This window comes from Henckelia pumila, chromosome 4 (genome assembly GCF_033568475.1).
Source record: "Henckelia pumila isolate YLH828 chromosome 4, ASM3356847v2, whole genome shotgun sequence".
In the NCBI taxonomy this organism is placed as follows: Eukaryota; Viridiplantae; Streptophyta; class Magnoliopsida; order Lamiales; family Gesneriaceae; genus Henckelia; species Henckelia pumila.
This window is the reverse complement of record NC_133123.1, coordinates 137035576-137050462: the sequence shown is the minus strand read 5'-3', so window position 1 is coordinate 137050462 and position 14887 is coordinate 137035576. Positions and strand designations below refer to the sequence as shown.

At 43.4% G+C, this 14887-nt stretch overlaps 1 protein-coding gene across 1 annotated transcript; it reads right to left on the bottom strand.

Moving 5' to 3' along the window:
• Nucleotides 1-8710: 8710 nt before the first annotated feature.
• Nucleotides 8711-12745, bottom strand: LOC140861838 (uncharacterized). The gene is made up of 2 exons (XM_073264838.1): nt 10079-12745; nt 8711-9724 (listed from the first exon to the last, which is right to left on the bottom strand). The coding sequence occupies exons 1-2, from the start codon at nt 12743-12745 to the stop codon at nt 8711-8713; spliced, it is 3681 nt and encodes a 1226-aa protein (XP_073120939.1).
• Between the last annotated feature and the right edge of the window lie 2142 nt (nt 12746-14887).

Below are 14887 nucleotides of genomic sequence, written 5' to 3'. Positions count from 1 at the left end.
TTTTTTTTTATTGCGTAATACTACGTTTCAAAACAATATCTGAGCTCATTTTTTAATTGTGGTGGGGAAAATGACAAATATGGTTAAAAGCTTTATAATATATATATATATAATATAAATATAAATATATATATACAAATTTGATAATATGAACATCAACTATGAGCAATTATTTAAGCAGCTGATGAAAAAATGTTCATTTATTTGATGTAGAAGATGTCATCTGTGCTCAAAGTATATATATATATATATATATATATATATATATTGTAATCACATGCTTATTACATATCTGCCAAAAAGCAAAAAAAAATGGATAATGACCTCTTATTAATGGACAAATTTGATATGATAAACACCAATCATGAGTAATTATCTGAGCATCTGATGAAAAAACGTTCATTTATTTGATGTAGAAAATGTCATCTCAATCGGTGCTCAAAATAAATGATCATCATCATATATATATTGTAATCACATGCTTATTGCATATCTGCCAAAAAGCAAAAAAAAAATGGATAATGACCTCTCATTAATTCCATTATGATAAGACTAATTAGCTGGAGAAGATTGCATTAGGATATATGGTACAAGAGATTTTTTTTGTAATTTCATGTAAGATTAATTTTTCTAAGATTTATATATACTTCACCCCTATAAATAATATGTTACATACTTACATTACCCCCTTTTAATTTGACTCTTTTCGCCCCTTTCTTCAAGTTTCTATCTACATAATTCATCCTAGCTAGATTGTTTTCTTGATTAAGAAACTATAGAGATGTTCATATTTTAATCCATTTCATTTAAACAAAAAGGTTTTGGTGATGATTAGTTTTCAATTTTTTCCTGTTTAAACATTAATTGAACTAAATCAAATTAAACTGAATCATGCATGATTGCTCTCATCAAACGTACTGGATTATTAGATTATAAACAAAATAAAATATGTTGTAGCTAGTGAGAAGACCATGGCAATTATTCTATAAAAAAAAAAGACATGCATGCATGGAAATTTAATTTGCAAACAATTAAATGAATGTACGTATACACAGAGTAAAACTAGTATAAATTATTTGCAAAAGGATTAATATTCCATCAACTGCTCAAATCAATACAGTTAGCACATAAACAAATACATATAAAATATATGAGCATAAATAAACAAATAAAAAAAGAAGGAAATAATTTAAAGTAAATTTGTAATTAAGCTAAAAACTAATTTAAATATATTATATATATAATATAAAGAAAACAAAAAAATCATTTAGATAAACTTCAATATATATATATATATATATATATATATATATATATATATATATATATTAGTAAAAAATTTCTGAAGGAAATTATTTTTCTGAGAGTAATTTCTGAAGGAAAATATAATGATAACCAATATGGTTTTCGTAGTCATAATAATAATAATAATAATAATAATAATAATAATAATAATAATAATAATAATAATAATAATAATAATAATAATAATAATAATAATAATAATAATAATAATAATAATAATAATACTAATTCTCTTCAAAAAATAATAATAATACTAATAATAATAATAATAATAATAATAATAATAATAATAATAATATAAGTAGAAGTCGAGATGGTAATAATAATTGATAATATATAGTGGTAGAATACTATAAATATAAATATAACTCAAATTTTCGCTAAAAATATTCGTGAATATGATATTTTTGTTACTATACCGATCGAATTAATTATTTACTAGGATGATGTTATTTTGAAAGAGTATATATATTGTTGAGTTTGTATTATAATTTATATCTGTAGTGGACCATCTAGAAAAGAATATCACAAAAATGACACAAGCCGTGGGGGGTCAATATGGCTGAGCTCCACAATAATTGGTGGTACGCGGCCCAAGAAGTTTGCCCCACAGCCCCATTTTATTTAAAATACAAAAATAAAATACTTCTTGAAAGACAAATATTATATATTAATCTAAATCGAGTGGAAGAATAATAATAATAATAATAGTAAGCAGATATTATTCAAAAAAACCAATGCTACTTTATTATAAAATGCACTTGTAGTTATTTGTTACAGTGTTTTGATGCTGATGGCACATATATAGATCATAGATACATGACAACGTATAGCAGAAAAGATTCTGTTTTTGCAATCACATTAAATTCCATATAGTATAATCCATTTCCATTATGCTATATTTAACACCTAAATCATAATCTTCTAGAACAAAATGTAGTTAACTATACTAGATATCAAAATCAATCTTTTTGTTAGGCCTAACCTAACCTATTCTTTTGTTTTTTTGTATATTGATGCGAACATCATAAAATGAATATCCAGGCGTGGGTTTTTTTTTGAGTTGTTGTTTTTTTACTTCTATTTTTTCTCATGCCTGTTTGTAGTAAGGGGCCTCCCTTTTATACGCATTGTCCCGGCCTCTTCCATGATTGCCCAGCATGGCCCAACTGACAACTATTTTTGTGATGGGATAGTTGTCACGTAGGATTGACCCCCCCATAATACTAGGAAGAGCCCATACCGAGCCCATACTGTTACACTATGCTGCCTAATGATTTGATTTGCAGTAAGAGTTTGCCACACGTAAAGGAGGTATGAGCTTTCTTTTATATGAAATGACCCTGGGCCCACCGAGTATTACGGGCCCCTGGTTTCCGGGTATTTATCCTTGATACTTGGGCCCCTGAAGGAGCTCCTGGGTTCCCGGTTTATGAGATGACCCCGGGCCCATCACCCGGGACTTATCGGGATGACGCCGGGCTCCCGTCTTGCAAGCCGACCCCGGGCTCACCGTCCGGGCCTACCAGGATAACACCACACCTCCGGCAAATAGTCGGGCTAGAACTTGTTTCGCTGTCCCGAGAGATTAGTATGGCCCTTCCCCGGTGGTCCTGTGCGGTACACTGAGCTCCACGTCAGCCCTAAATACTTCGTAGTACGCGTTGTCAGAGATCTTGTCAGAGGTCGCTTTAGCTTCCCAAGCACGCTTTGCGCATCTCTTTCGTTCAATTCAAAATAGACGGCTTAGATTGCCCAGACCTTTTATTAATACTCCAGCACTTGTGCTTTCTCTTCACCTCCTCATTGCCTCCCCCCCCCCCCCCCTTGCGCGATTGCCTCTGATTATCCGTCCTTCGCTTCCACTTCCGTCATTCGTCTCCCGCATACTTTCACTCGCCTCGTAATTACGTAAGTATTCTTTCTTCCTTCATGTCTACTGGTACGTCCTCTACCTCTGGGGCGAATGCCAAAGGCTCGCCTAGAGACGAAGAGCCTAGCGGTGACTCAAGCGATGCTCGTTCCGCTTCGGCTCTTCCTTCCCGACCTCGCTTTTCTAGAAAAACTTCCCGCGCCAAACACTCCGTAGCCTCGTCCTCCAATGCGAGGGGAAGAGGAAAAAAGAAAGTGCAGAACCCCCTCCCCCTTGCCTCCGTTCCGCCAACCCTAGGATGGTTCACCCATCTTCCCAGCACCTTATCGCAGGGGGCGGCGGAGGAATTGCGTGGCTCGGGAGAAATCCCCCTATCTTATACTTTGTTTTGCCCCTTATCAGGGAGCACACCCGATACCCCTCCGTCGGGTTGTCATACCTTTTTTCGGGATCAAATCCGTAGCGGTCTTCGCTTTCCCATTCCTCCTTTCTACCTGGCGGTTGCCGACTTTTTTCGAGTTCCGGTTAACCAATTTCATCCGAACTCCTTCCGAATTATGGCATCCACCTACATTCTTTTCAAAATGCATAACTTAGCCATCACCCCCCTCATCTTTCACTATTTTTTCTCCTGCCGTTTTAACGAGGGGGCCTTTTCTTTGGCCGCTCGCCAGAATGCTCGCTTCCTTTCCGATATCCCTTCTTCCCTGAAGGGCTGGAAGTACTTCTTTATCCGCCCCCCGGTCCCCTTCTCTTTTAGGACCGGATTTTTGTCCAGCCTTCCCCCTCAACCTGAACTCCCTGAAAACTATAAGGTTGAGGAGCCCTATGTTCGCAGCCTGGCTTTAGTGGGCAACCAAAACTTCTCTTCCCCTGTCCTTTTAACGCATGAGAATATGATAGCTTATGGGTTGAGTACCCGGGTGGAAGATCCCCTTAACCAGGTGATCGACGCTTATGGTGCTCCGGGAGCTCAACCTGGTAAGTTATGATTCTCTTCCTGTCGTTTGTTTTGATTTGTTTGTTGCATCATATCCCTAAAATATTGTTTTCTTATGGCAGATTCGTCGAACGTGATGAGGGAGGAGTTTGCCCAGCGAGCTATAGAAAGGCAGGCTGCCAAGGAGAAAACCAAGGCTTTAGCGGAAAGGCGGAAGAAAGCCAGGGAGGAGGAAAAGAGTCGTGCTGCCTTTTCCGGCCCTCCACGCTTGCCTACCGTTGTATCCCTGCCCCCGATCCAGACTTCTCTCCCCCCTGCTTCTCTCTCACTCCTCCCTGATGGGGCTTTGGCGGATATGGTACCAGCCTCCTCCCATATCTCCTCTCAGCCCAACCCACCTCTATCGGTTGAGGATTTGGAGGATGAAGTTCCGCTTTTCCGGCGAAATAGGAAGGCTCTCTGGGACCCTGACATGATCATTCTGAGCGACCCGGAGGACGTTACTGCCCCTGTCCCTTCTTCTCCAACTCTCCCGGCTAAGCCCGACAGGTCTCTAGCCTCAAACTGGGACATCCCCTCGGCCAGCATGGAGCACATGGGGTGCGCCTGGGGGAACCGAGTAGATTTCTCTACCTGGAACTCTCGATTTCCCTTATTCCTGACAGGGACCACCTCTTCGAAGGCTGCAGTGGTCCAAAGTCTGCTTTCACCCGAGGAGAGAACATCTCTGCCGGTGCGGGGTGCTACCTCCAAGTTCTCCGAAGGCTTATCTCATGCCTATACGGTGAGTACGGGTCCAGTGTCCTATTTCTTTCCTTGATTCCTTTGTCTCATCCAACTTTTGTCCTGTAGGGCCTATGCATGCTAGCCAGTGCTCTGGAGGAAACAAACTCCGTCCTCCACCGGGAAAGAGAAAAAACTCATTCTTTCGAGGAGCGCATGGCCCAGTTTCGCCTTAACGCCACCCAGCTGCAGGGGATGCATGATGCCGAGGTTGGTGCTTTGCGCTCGGCACTGGAGAGTTCCCGGGTGGAAGCTTCCCAGGCCCAAGATGAATGGCAAAGAAAGCTGGCTGCCGCCCAATAGATCCATCTAAAAGCGTCCCAGGCTCTTCAAAACCAACTGAGGGAAGCACGAGAGGAGGCTAACAAGGCTTTGGCCTTATCGGATGCTGCCCGGTGAGAGACGGAGATGCATCAGGCTGTGATAGAGAAGATGCAGGCAGGGTTAGTTGCCGCCTGGACAGAGGCGGGCCTGTCTCGCCTACTAGCCGAGGATGCCGACTCCTCTTTGAAGAAGCAGCTGATGACCGAGTCTCAATGGAAGGAAGCTTTTCTGGCCTCAAAAGATTTCAAGAAGATGGTGATAGACCAATCCTTTGACTTCTTTGCTCAGGGTTTCGACCTATGTTCTGTGCAATACGAAGAGGCCGGGTTAAGTCAAGAAGGGGTCCCAGACATCCATCGAGCTATTGCATCCCTGCCCTCTTCTTCCATGACCGGGGAGGAGACATCTCCTGAAGAAAAGTAAAAACTAGTGCCCGAGGCGTGTCCTTATCTCTTGTTTTAATACGTTTCTAGGGATATTTTGTTTTCTTTGTAAAAAACATTGAGTAATGAATATGTTTATTTGATTTTCTTTGGCTTTTTGTCACCTTGCGTATTTGAATTCCCTGTTGAGTATCGGGACGTTGAATTACCCGGGTGTTTAGGTGTCAGGGTGGTGGGTCATCTTTGCATACCGGGTAGATCACCTAGATTCATATGGCTTGTGAATTACTACGGGCCTTTGCATACCTGGGCCCCTGAAATGACCCCGGGCTCACCGTCCGGGCCTATCAGGATAACACCATACCTCCGGCGAGTAGTCGGGCTAGAACCTGTTTCGGTGTCCCGAGAGGCATAGCCCTAGAAGATAATCCCGAGCCACCGATGATGAGCTGCTTGTTCCATACATGGCCCATGTTGTTACTACAGGCTTTTAAGTACCAGGGTAGTGGAACGCCTGGGTTTGTGGTGCCAGGGTTGTGGATCGCTTGGGCTTGAAGGTGCCATGGGTTTGCCATGTGCTTTAAGTACCAAGGTAGTGGAACGCCTGGGTTTATGGTGCCAGGGTAGTGGATCGCCTGGGCTTATGGTGCCAGGGTAGTGGATCACCTGGGCTTTAAGGTGCCATGGATTTGTCATGGGCTTTAAGTACCAGGGTAGTGGAACGCCTGGGTTTATGGTGCCAGAGTTTGCCATGGGCTTTAAGTACCAGGGTAGTGGAACGCCTGGGTTTGTGGTGCCAGGGTTGTGGACCGCCTGGGCTTGAAGGTGCCATGGGTTTGCCATGGGCTTTAAGTACCAAGGTAGTGGAACGCCTGGGTTTATGGTGCCAGGGTAGTGGATCGCCTGGGCTTATGGTGCCAGGGTAGTGGATCACCTGGGCTTTAAGGTGCCATGGGTTTGCCATGGGCTTTAAGTACCAGGGTAGTGGAACGCCTGGGTTTATAGTGTCAGGGTAGTGGATCGCCTGGGCTTATGGTGCCAGGGTAGTGGATCACCTGGGCTTTAAGGTGCCATGGGTTTGCCATGGGCTTTAAGTACCAGGGTAGTGGAACGCCTGGGTTTATGGTGCCAGGGTAGTGGATCGCCTGGGCTTATGGTGCCAGGGTAGTGGATCACCTGGGCTTTAAGGTGCCATGGGTTTGCCATGGGCTTTAAGTACCAGGGTAGTGGAACGCCTGGGTTTATGGTGCCAGGGTAGTGGATCGCCTGGGCTTATGGTGCCAGGGTAGTGGATCACCTGGGCTTTAAGGTGCCATGGGTTTGCCATGGGCTTTAAGTACCAGGTTAGTGGAACGCCTGGGTTTATGGTGCCAAGGTAGTGGATCGCCTGGGCTTATGGTGTCAGGGTAGTGGATCACCTGGGCTTTAAGGTGCCATGGGTTTGCCATGGGCTTTAAGTACCAGGGTAGTGGAACGCCTGGGTTTATGGTGCCAGGGTAGTGGATCGCTTGGGCTTATGGTGCCAGGGTAGTGGATCACCTCGGCTTTAAGGTGCCATGGGTTTGCCATGGGCTTTAAGTACCAGGGTAGTGGAACGCCTGGGTTTATGGTGCCAGGGTAGTGGATCGCCTGGGCTTATGGTGCCAGGGTAGTGGATCACCTGGGCTTTAAGGTGCCATGGGTTTGCCATGGGCTTTAAGTACCAGGGTAGTGGAACGCCTGGGTTTATGGTGCCAGGGTAGTGGATCACCTGGGCTTTAAGGTGCCATGGGTTTGCCATGGGCTTTAAGTACCAGGGTAGTGGAACGCCTGGGTTTATGGTGCCAGGGTAGTGGATCGCCTGGGTTTATGGTGCCAGGGTAGTGGATCGCCTGGTCTTTTAAGGTGCCATGGGTTTGCCATGGGCTTTAAGCACATTTAAACAAAACACACATTTATTCACATAACAGCATGGAATACATATTACAACAAGTTTTCTTGTTTAAGAGTAATACAACTTGAGATGCAACGTGTTCCAAGGCCGCTTCAAGGTCTTACCTTGACTGTCTTCCAAGTGCCAAGCCCCTCTCCCCACCTTCCGAGTAATCTTGTAAGGACCTTCCTACTTTGCTTCTAACTTCTTCACATCCCCTACAGGGTTAAACTTTTTTAATACGAGATCTCCTATCTGGAATTCTCGAGGCTTGACTCCCCTGTTGAAAGCTTTCATCACCCTTCCCCTATAAGCCTCCATCCTTACAGCCGCCCTTTCCCGCTTCTCCTCTATCAAGTCCAACTCCTGTGCTCGGCTACTGGTTCCTTCCCCTTGATAAGCTTGTATTCGGGGAGAAGATTGCCCAATCTCCACTGGTAACACTGCTTCGGACCCATACACCAAGCCGAAAGGTGTTTCTCCTGTAGCTGTTTTCGGCGTAGTACGATAAGCCCACAACACCCCTGCAATTTCCTCCACCCAATTTTTACCCATGCCATAGAGTCTGGCCTGCAAAGACCGTACTATCGTTCGATTAGTTACTTCCGTCTGTCCATTACTCTGAGGATAAGCCACCGAGGTAAAGGCCTGCTGTATCTTCATCTCAGCACACCAATCCTTCATCTTCCGTCCCTGAAACTGCCTTCCATTATCAGAAACTAATTTCCGAGGAACACCAAACCGGCAAACAATATTTTTCCATATGAAGTTTAACACAACTTCTTCTGTAATTCTTGCAAGGGGCTCCACCTCTACCCATTTAGAGAAGTAATCTACCGCAACTAGAAGGAACTTCTTCTGTTTGGACCCTAGAGGAAAAGGTCCCACAATATCCAAGCCCCACTGGTCAAATGGGCAGGATGCCCAAACTGCCTGCAATTCCGATGCCGGCTTATGAGAAAAATTTCCAAATCTTTGACATCCTTCGCAAACATTGACTACTTGACGGGCATCCTGCTGTAGAGTAGGCCACCAATACCCGGCTAATAGAGTACGCCGGGCTAGGCTCCACATTCCTTCGTGATCCCCACAACATCCTTCATGTATTTCTTGGAACACATACTTCACCTCCTTCTCCTCCAGGCATCTTAATAGTGGGCCCTGAAAGGATCTCCGATACAGACTCCCATTTAAAAGGGTAAAACGGGGTATCTGCCTTCTGACCTTTGGGCTACTGCCCCATCTGAGGGAAGAGTCTCTGTCTGTAAATAGTTAATGAGAGGGGTCATCCAAGATTCCCCCTTTCCTTCCTGCTCTTCCTCCTCTATTGCCAACACCGACCCCACTTGTTTTATCACTTCCCGGCTGTTACCACTACTCCAGGAAGTAGCCATTTTGGCCAACGCATCTGCCTCAGTATTATGTTCCCGAGGAATCTGCTCTATGTTCCAACTGGAGAAATCACTTCCCTGCTTCTTGACCAGTTCCATGTACTCTCGCAATCTTTCTTCCTTAACACTGAACACTCCCTGTAATTGCTGCACTACCAGCTGGGAATCGGAGTAAATAATTACATGCTCCGCTCCCGCTTCTCGAGCCAACTTTAAACCCGTCGCGACTGCCTCGTACTCTGCCTCATTGTTGGACTTGAAAGTGTGCAACCTCATGGCTATCCGGGTTTTCTCCTGCGTAGGAGAGATCAGAACCACACCCACCCCACTTCCTTCCGAGCTGCTAGCCCCGTCCACAAACACCCTCCATACTTCTTCCTGGCCAAAAGTAAGAATCTCTGTCAAGAAATCGGACAGAGCCTGCGCCTTGATAGCAACCCGGGGTTGATATTCGATGTCATACTCCCCCAGATCCACCGCCCATTTGACCAGTCTACCCGAAGTATCTGGATGATTCATCACCCGGCCCAGCAAAATATTAGTTAAGACCGTGATTGGGTGAGACAGGAAGTGCGGTCTAAGCTTCCGGGCTGTAAGGATGAGCGCAAGAGCCATCTTTTCTATATCACCATACCTAGTTTCTGGTCCTTTCAAGGCATGACTTACATAATAGACAGGTTTCTGGTCCCTGGCTTCCTCTCTTATCAGCACGGAACTCACAGCATGCTCGGTTGTAGAGAGATATACCCACAACCTTTCTCCGAGCTTTGGTTTGACCAGAACCGGCAGATTAGCCAGATGCTCCTTCAACTCCTGAAAAGCTTTCTCGCATTCTTGAGTCCATCCAAATTTTTGGGCCTTCCTCAACACCTGGAAGAAGGGATAACTCCTATGAGCCGAGCGGGCGATGAATCAGGACAGGGCGGTGATTCTCCCTGTCAACCGCTGCACTTCCCTGATAGAGGTTGGTGAGGGAATTTCTTTCAATATTTTCACCTTTTCGGGGTTTACCTCTATCCCTCTTTACGTTACCACAAAACCCAAAAACTTCCCACTCTTGACTCAGAAAACACACTTGGCCGGGTTAAGCTTTACCCCGTACTTCCGAAGAGTGTTGAAGGTTTCTTCTAAGTCGGGAATGAAATCCCGCCCAGTTCGGGACTTTACCAGGATGTCATCTACATATACCTCCACATTCCGGCCGAGCTGGCCTTGAAAGACCTTGTCCATCATCCTTTGATAAGTAGCCCCTGCATTTTTTAACCCGAACGGCATAACCACATAACAAAAAGTCCCTCCGGAAGTGATAAAACTAACCTTGTCTTGATCCTCCTGTGCCAGGGGGATTTGGTGGTATCCCTGGTATGCGTCCATAAAGCTGAGCAACTCAAAGCCTGATGTGGAGTCCACCAGCTGATCAACCCGAGGGAGGGGGTAACAATCTTTAGGGCAAGCTTCATTCAGGTTTCGGAAATCAATGCACATCCTCCACTTCCCGGTGGCTTTGGGTACCAGTACCACATTAGACAGCCATGTAGGAAACTGTACCTCCTGGATATGTCCTGCCTCCTTTAACTCCCGAACCTGGTCAGCGATGACTTTGTCCTTCTCCGCCCCAAAATGCCGCTTCTTTTGTTTGATAACCCGAGCTCCCGGGAGGATATTTAGTTTGTGTTCGGCCACTTGAGATGGGATTCCAGTTAGCTCCTGTGAAGACCAGGCGAATACATCTGTATTCTTGGCCAGGCACGCTTTCACCTGATCCATAAGGCCGACCTCCAAATCCCTAGCTATCTTGACAATTTTTCCCGGTTGTTCTGGGAATAACTGCACTACCTCATGTTCCTCCTTAACTTCTCCTACTGTGCACACTTCCTTTTTGCAAGGATCACCTCTTCCTTGCTCACCCCGGGCTTTCTTGTTGTCCACTCGTACAGTATCAGCATAACACCTTCGAGAAGAGGGTTGGTCTCCTTTTACTTCTCCTATCTGGTTTCCCAACGGGAATTTAATCTTTTGATGATATGTAGAGGCCACAGCCATGAAGGCGTTCAAAGCTGGTCTCCCTAAGATGACATTATAGGAAGATGGAGCTTCTACTATTGAAAAGAGAGTCATGATAGTTCTTCTCAATTCACCGGTTCCCAGGGTAATGGGCAACCATACCTCTCCCCGAGGTTGTACTGTGTGCCCTGCAAACCCGTAGAGAGAGGTTTTCACCAAATTGACCTCACATCCCAGCAGGTCCATTTGTTCAAAAGCTTCTTGGAAAATGACATTTACCGAGCTTCCGGAATCAATAAAACCCCGCCTTATGTCATAGTTGGCCACCCTGGCTTGGATGAGCAAAGCATCATTATGAGGGGTGATCACGTCCTTTAAATCCTCTGGCCCGAAGGAAATGACCGTGCAAGAGGTTACTTTCCGGGCCTCCAACCCCAATACTTCTCTCTTACTCCAAGATTTCTGGGCCCTATTCGAATCCCCATCAGTGGATCCCCCCGATATCATGTTGATGACTCCTCGGGAGGGTCCGTCTCGTGCCCTATCATCCAGTCGCTGAGGTGGAACTTCCCGGGCTTTTTTTGAGACAGCCTCATTAGGCCTGTGTGTCGCAAATCCTGGTGCCCGATAAGGCCCTCGCTGTCTTTTATCCATCCGCCTTTCCTCTCCTGGCATCGGCCTTTTTGCCTCCGGGGCGCGTCTTCTGCACTCGCTGGTATCATGAGTATTGACCTCGTGGATGGAGCAATATTTTCCCGCTCTTTTCTGGGAGGTCTGCCGAACTTCCTCCTCGCACACATGGATCCCTCGATCTCTAGTTACTTTCGGCGGGGCATGAGCCATCAACCTCCCCAGATAATCATTTCTCCCTCCTCCTGAGTTATTCCTATTTCCTCTTTCTCTGTTTCCCTCTCGCTTATCTTTATCCCTCTTTTGCTTCTGGGCTTCTTCCATGTTAATGTACTTTTCAGCCCGGGCTAAAAGGTCCTCAAAGTTTCGAGGAGTTTTCTTTACCAGCGACCGGAAGAATTCTCCCTCCCTGAGACCTTGAGTAAAGGCTGTGATCCGGGTTTCAGGTGCGCACGCTGGAATCTCTGAAGTTACTTTGTTGAACTTCTTGATATATGCCCTTAGAGATTCCTCTCCGACCTGCTTTACCTCAAAAAGACTGAGGGTAGTCTTTCGGTACCGTTTACTGCTGCTGAAATGCTGCAGAAAGATTTCCCGAAACTTCTTAAAGACATCAATGCTTCCGTCCTCCAAGTTTTCAAACCACCTTTGGGCAGAATCTTCTAATGTGGTTAAGAAAATTTTACATTTGATTTGATCATTATAACAATGTAACATGGCTACATTTTCGAACTGGGCCATGTGCTCTTCTGGATCACCACTACCATCGTATCCTTTGATCTTCGCTGATTTGAATTGCACTGGCAAGGGCTCTTTAATAATCTCCGGCGAGAAAGGGCATCCCGAGCTTTTGACTCGCGAAGATTCCCGCGAGTCAGTGTTTTCTAACTTTAAAATTTTCTGCTTCAGCAGTTCCAATTCTCCCACCATGGTGACATGGACAGACTCAGCGTGTGATTCTGCCTCCTGTTCCGCCTGTATGCCCTCTCGTCCTCCTCTTCTCTTCTCCTTTTCTTTTCCTTCTTCCCGCACCTTATCTATTGTTTTCTCCTGCTCCTTCCCTGGTTCCTCCTGGTTTTTCTCCTGCTCTTTCTCCTGCTGTTTCTCCGGATCACCTTCCCTCTTCTCCTGTTGTAGAGCTAGGATCCTTTGTAACACTGCCTCTACCATGGCGTTCACTTGCTCCTGCAGATTTGCCATCGCTCGCTGGGAGCTTTTCGGATCCTCAATAATCGTCATATCTACGTCTTAAATCTCAATTTCCCACAGACGGCGCCAATGATGCGAACATCATAAAATGAATATCCAGGCGTGGGTTCTTTTTTGAGTTGTTGTTTTTTTACTTCTATTTTTTCTCATGTTTGTTTGTAGTAAGGGGCCTCCCTTTTATACGCATTGACCCGGCCTCTTCCATGATTGCCCAGCATGGCCCAACTGACAACTGTTTTTGTGATGGGATAGTTGTCACGTAGGATTGACCCCCCCATAATACTAGGAAGAGCCCATACCGAGCTCATACTGTTACATCATGTTGCCTAATGATTTGATTTGCAGTAAGAGTCTGCCACACATAAAGGAGGTATGGGCTTTCTTTTATATGAAATGACCCTGGGCCCACCGAGTATTACGGGCCTCTGGTTTCCGGGTATTTATCCCGGTTTATGAGATGACCCCGGGCCCATCACCCGGGACTTATCGGGATGACGCCGGGCTCCCTTCTTGCAAGCCGACCCCGGGCTCACCGTTCGGGCCTACCAGGATAACATATATATATATATATATATATATATATATATATATATATATACTATCCGATCCGTGTAAAAATTGACCCTTTGCTTATCTTCTTTATGTTTTATTTGATTACTTCTCATTCCTATGTATTAATTTGGTCCAAGAAATATACACACACATTACACATACCATTTCTTAAAGAGCATAAATGCGTACAGTACTCTGCAGTGCTTTGTTTGTTTCAAAGTGAGAAAAGAAATAAAACTGTATGGGAATGTAAGTTGCGTAACGTGGGCATTTTAAGTTTTAACCAAAAACAGTGACTAAGAAATAGAAAAATGGAATTAATTCACTTACATAATATGCTTCACGCTTCCATTTTAGCCACACAAGTCTCCGATATACCTTTATAATTTCTTCTGCGCGACTGCTTTCTTTTCTTTTTTTGCAGGCTCCATTATTTTTAGGATAACAAATTTGGAGGAGGTTCGATCGGGGTAGTTTTTTAAATTTTACAAGATAATTAAAAAAAAACTGCTCCCTCCAAAACATGATCCGGATCGGGTCAATGTTTGGGTAGACTAGTGAGTCTCGAATGTAAAAACAAATTATTTGTCCCACTACTAATTAATTATGTTATTAATTATGTTATGTGATAGTATATATTAGTATTCTGGTGCAAGCATGTTGTGTTGATATATGATCTCCGTAAACAAATACTCGCCAAAGTTAAATAGATATATGATATATCAATCAATTTTTATAAAAGTGTGGTAATTTTGTAAAAAAAAAAAAAATCAAATGACACAATGTGAGTGTCAAATAAGAAAATATCAACTACTTTGTTTAAAAAAATAAGAGACCATTTACATGACTAATTTGTCTGATAATTTTGATTTTATCGATAATTAAGTGTGATATATATAATCTTAAATACATCTCAAATTTTACTAATTAATTGAAAAATTACTCTGTTATATTAAGATATGTAGTATTAATAAGGAAGACTAGCTAACTAAAGAATAATCATGATTAAAAACTACCATTCGAAATCATGATTTTTTATTTTGATTTTTAAAACTAAATAAAATGTAATTATTAAAATACGTTAGAATGAAAAGGAAAAATAAAAATTAAGATTTACATAGCACAACACTTATTATGCATACTAGTACTCGTGTGCATGCGTTGCGTTGCGTGCTTATGCAGTCCATTTTTTTTTTTTTTTACGAAAAACCAAAAATAAAAGTAGAAAATGATTTTAAAAAGTATTTTTTGTAGATGAATAAATTAATTTTATAAAAGTGGTATTTTTTTAAATTAGTAGTTATCATTGGACAAAAATAAAATGGTATTTTGGTAATTAAATATATATTTAAGGGTAAAAATAAAAATGTTGATCATACCAACACACCGGTCCCTCAACTTTAATAAGATAAAAAAGATAGAAAAAATATACTTAGTGTACTCCGATTACTAGTAATTAAACCGATAATGATGATTGATTAGTAAAAAGTCCCATTAAATATTTAACATGACATGGAATTATATATCAATCTGGAAACTTATAAATAATGGAAAATAAAATTAAGAATTTAGTAAGTTACT

Excerpts from the sequence above, each read along its gene's own strand:
- LOC140861838 (XM_073264838.1), bottom strand. The coding sequence starts at position 12,745 with ATGGCAAATCTGCAGGAGCAAGTGAACGCCATGGTAGAGGCAGTGTTA. Across the intron at positions 9,725-10,078 it reads TATATGTAGATGACATCCTG|GAGTTGAAGGAGCATCTGGC; the intron begins GTAAAGTCCCGA and ends AAAGCTTTTCAG.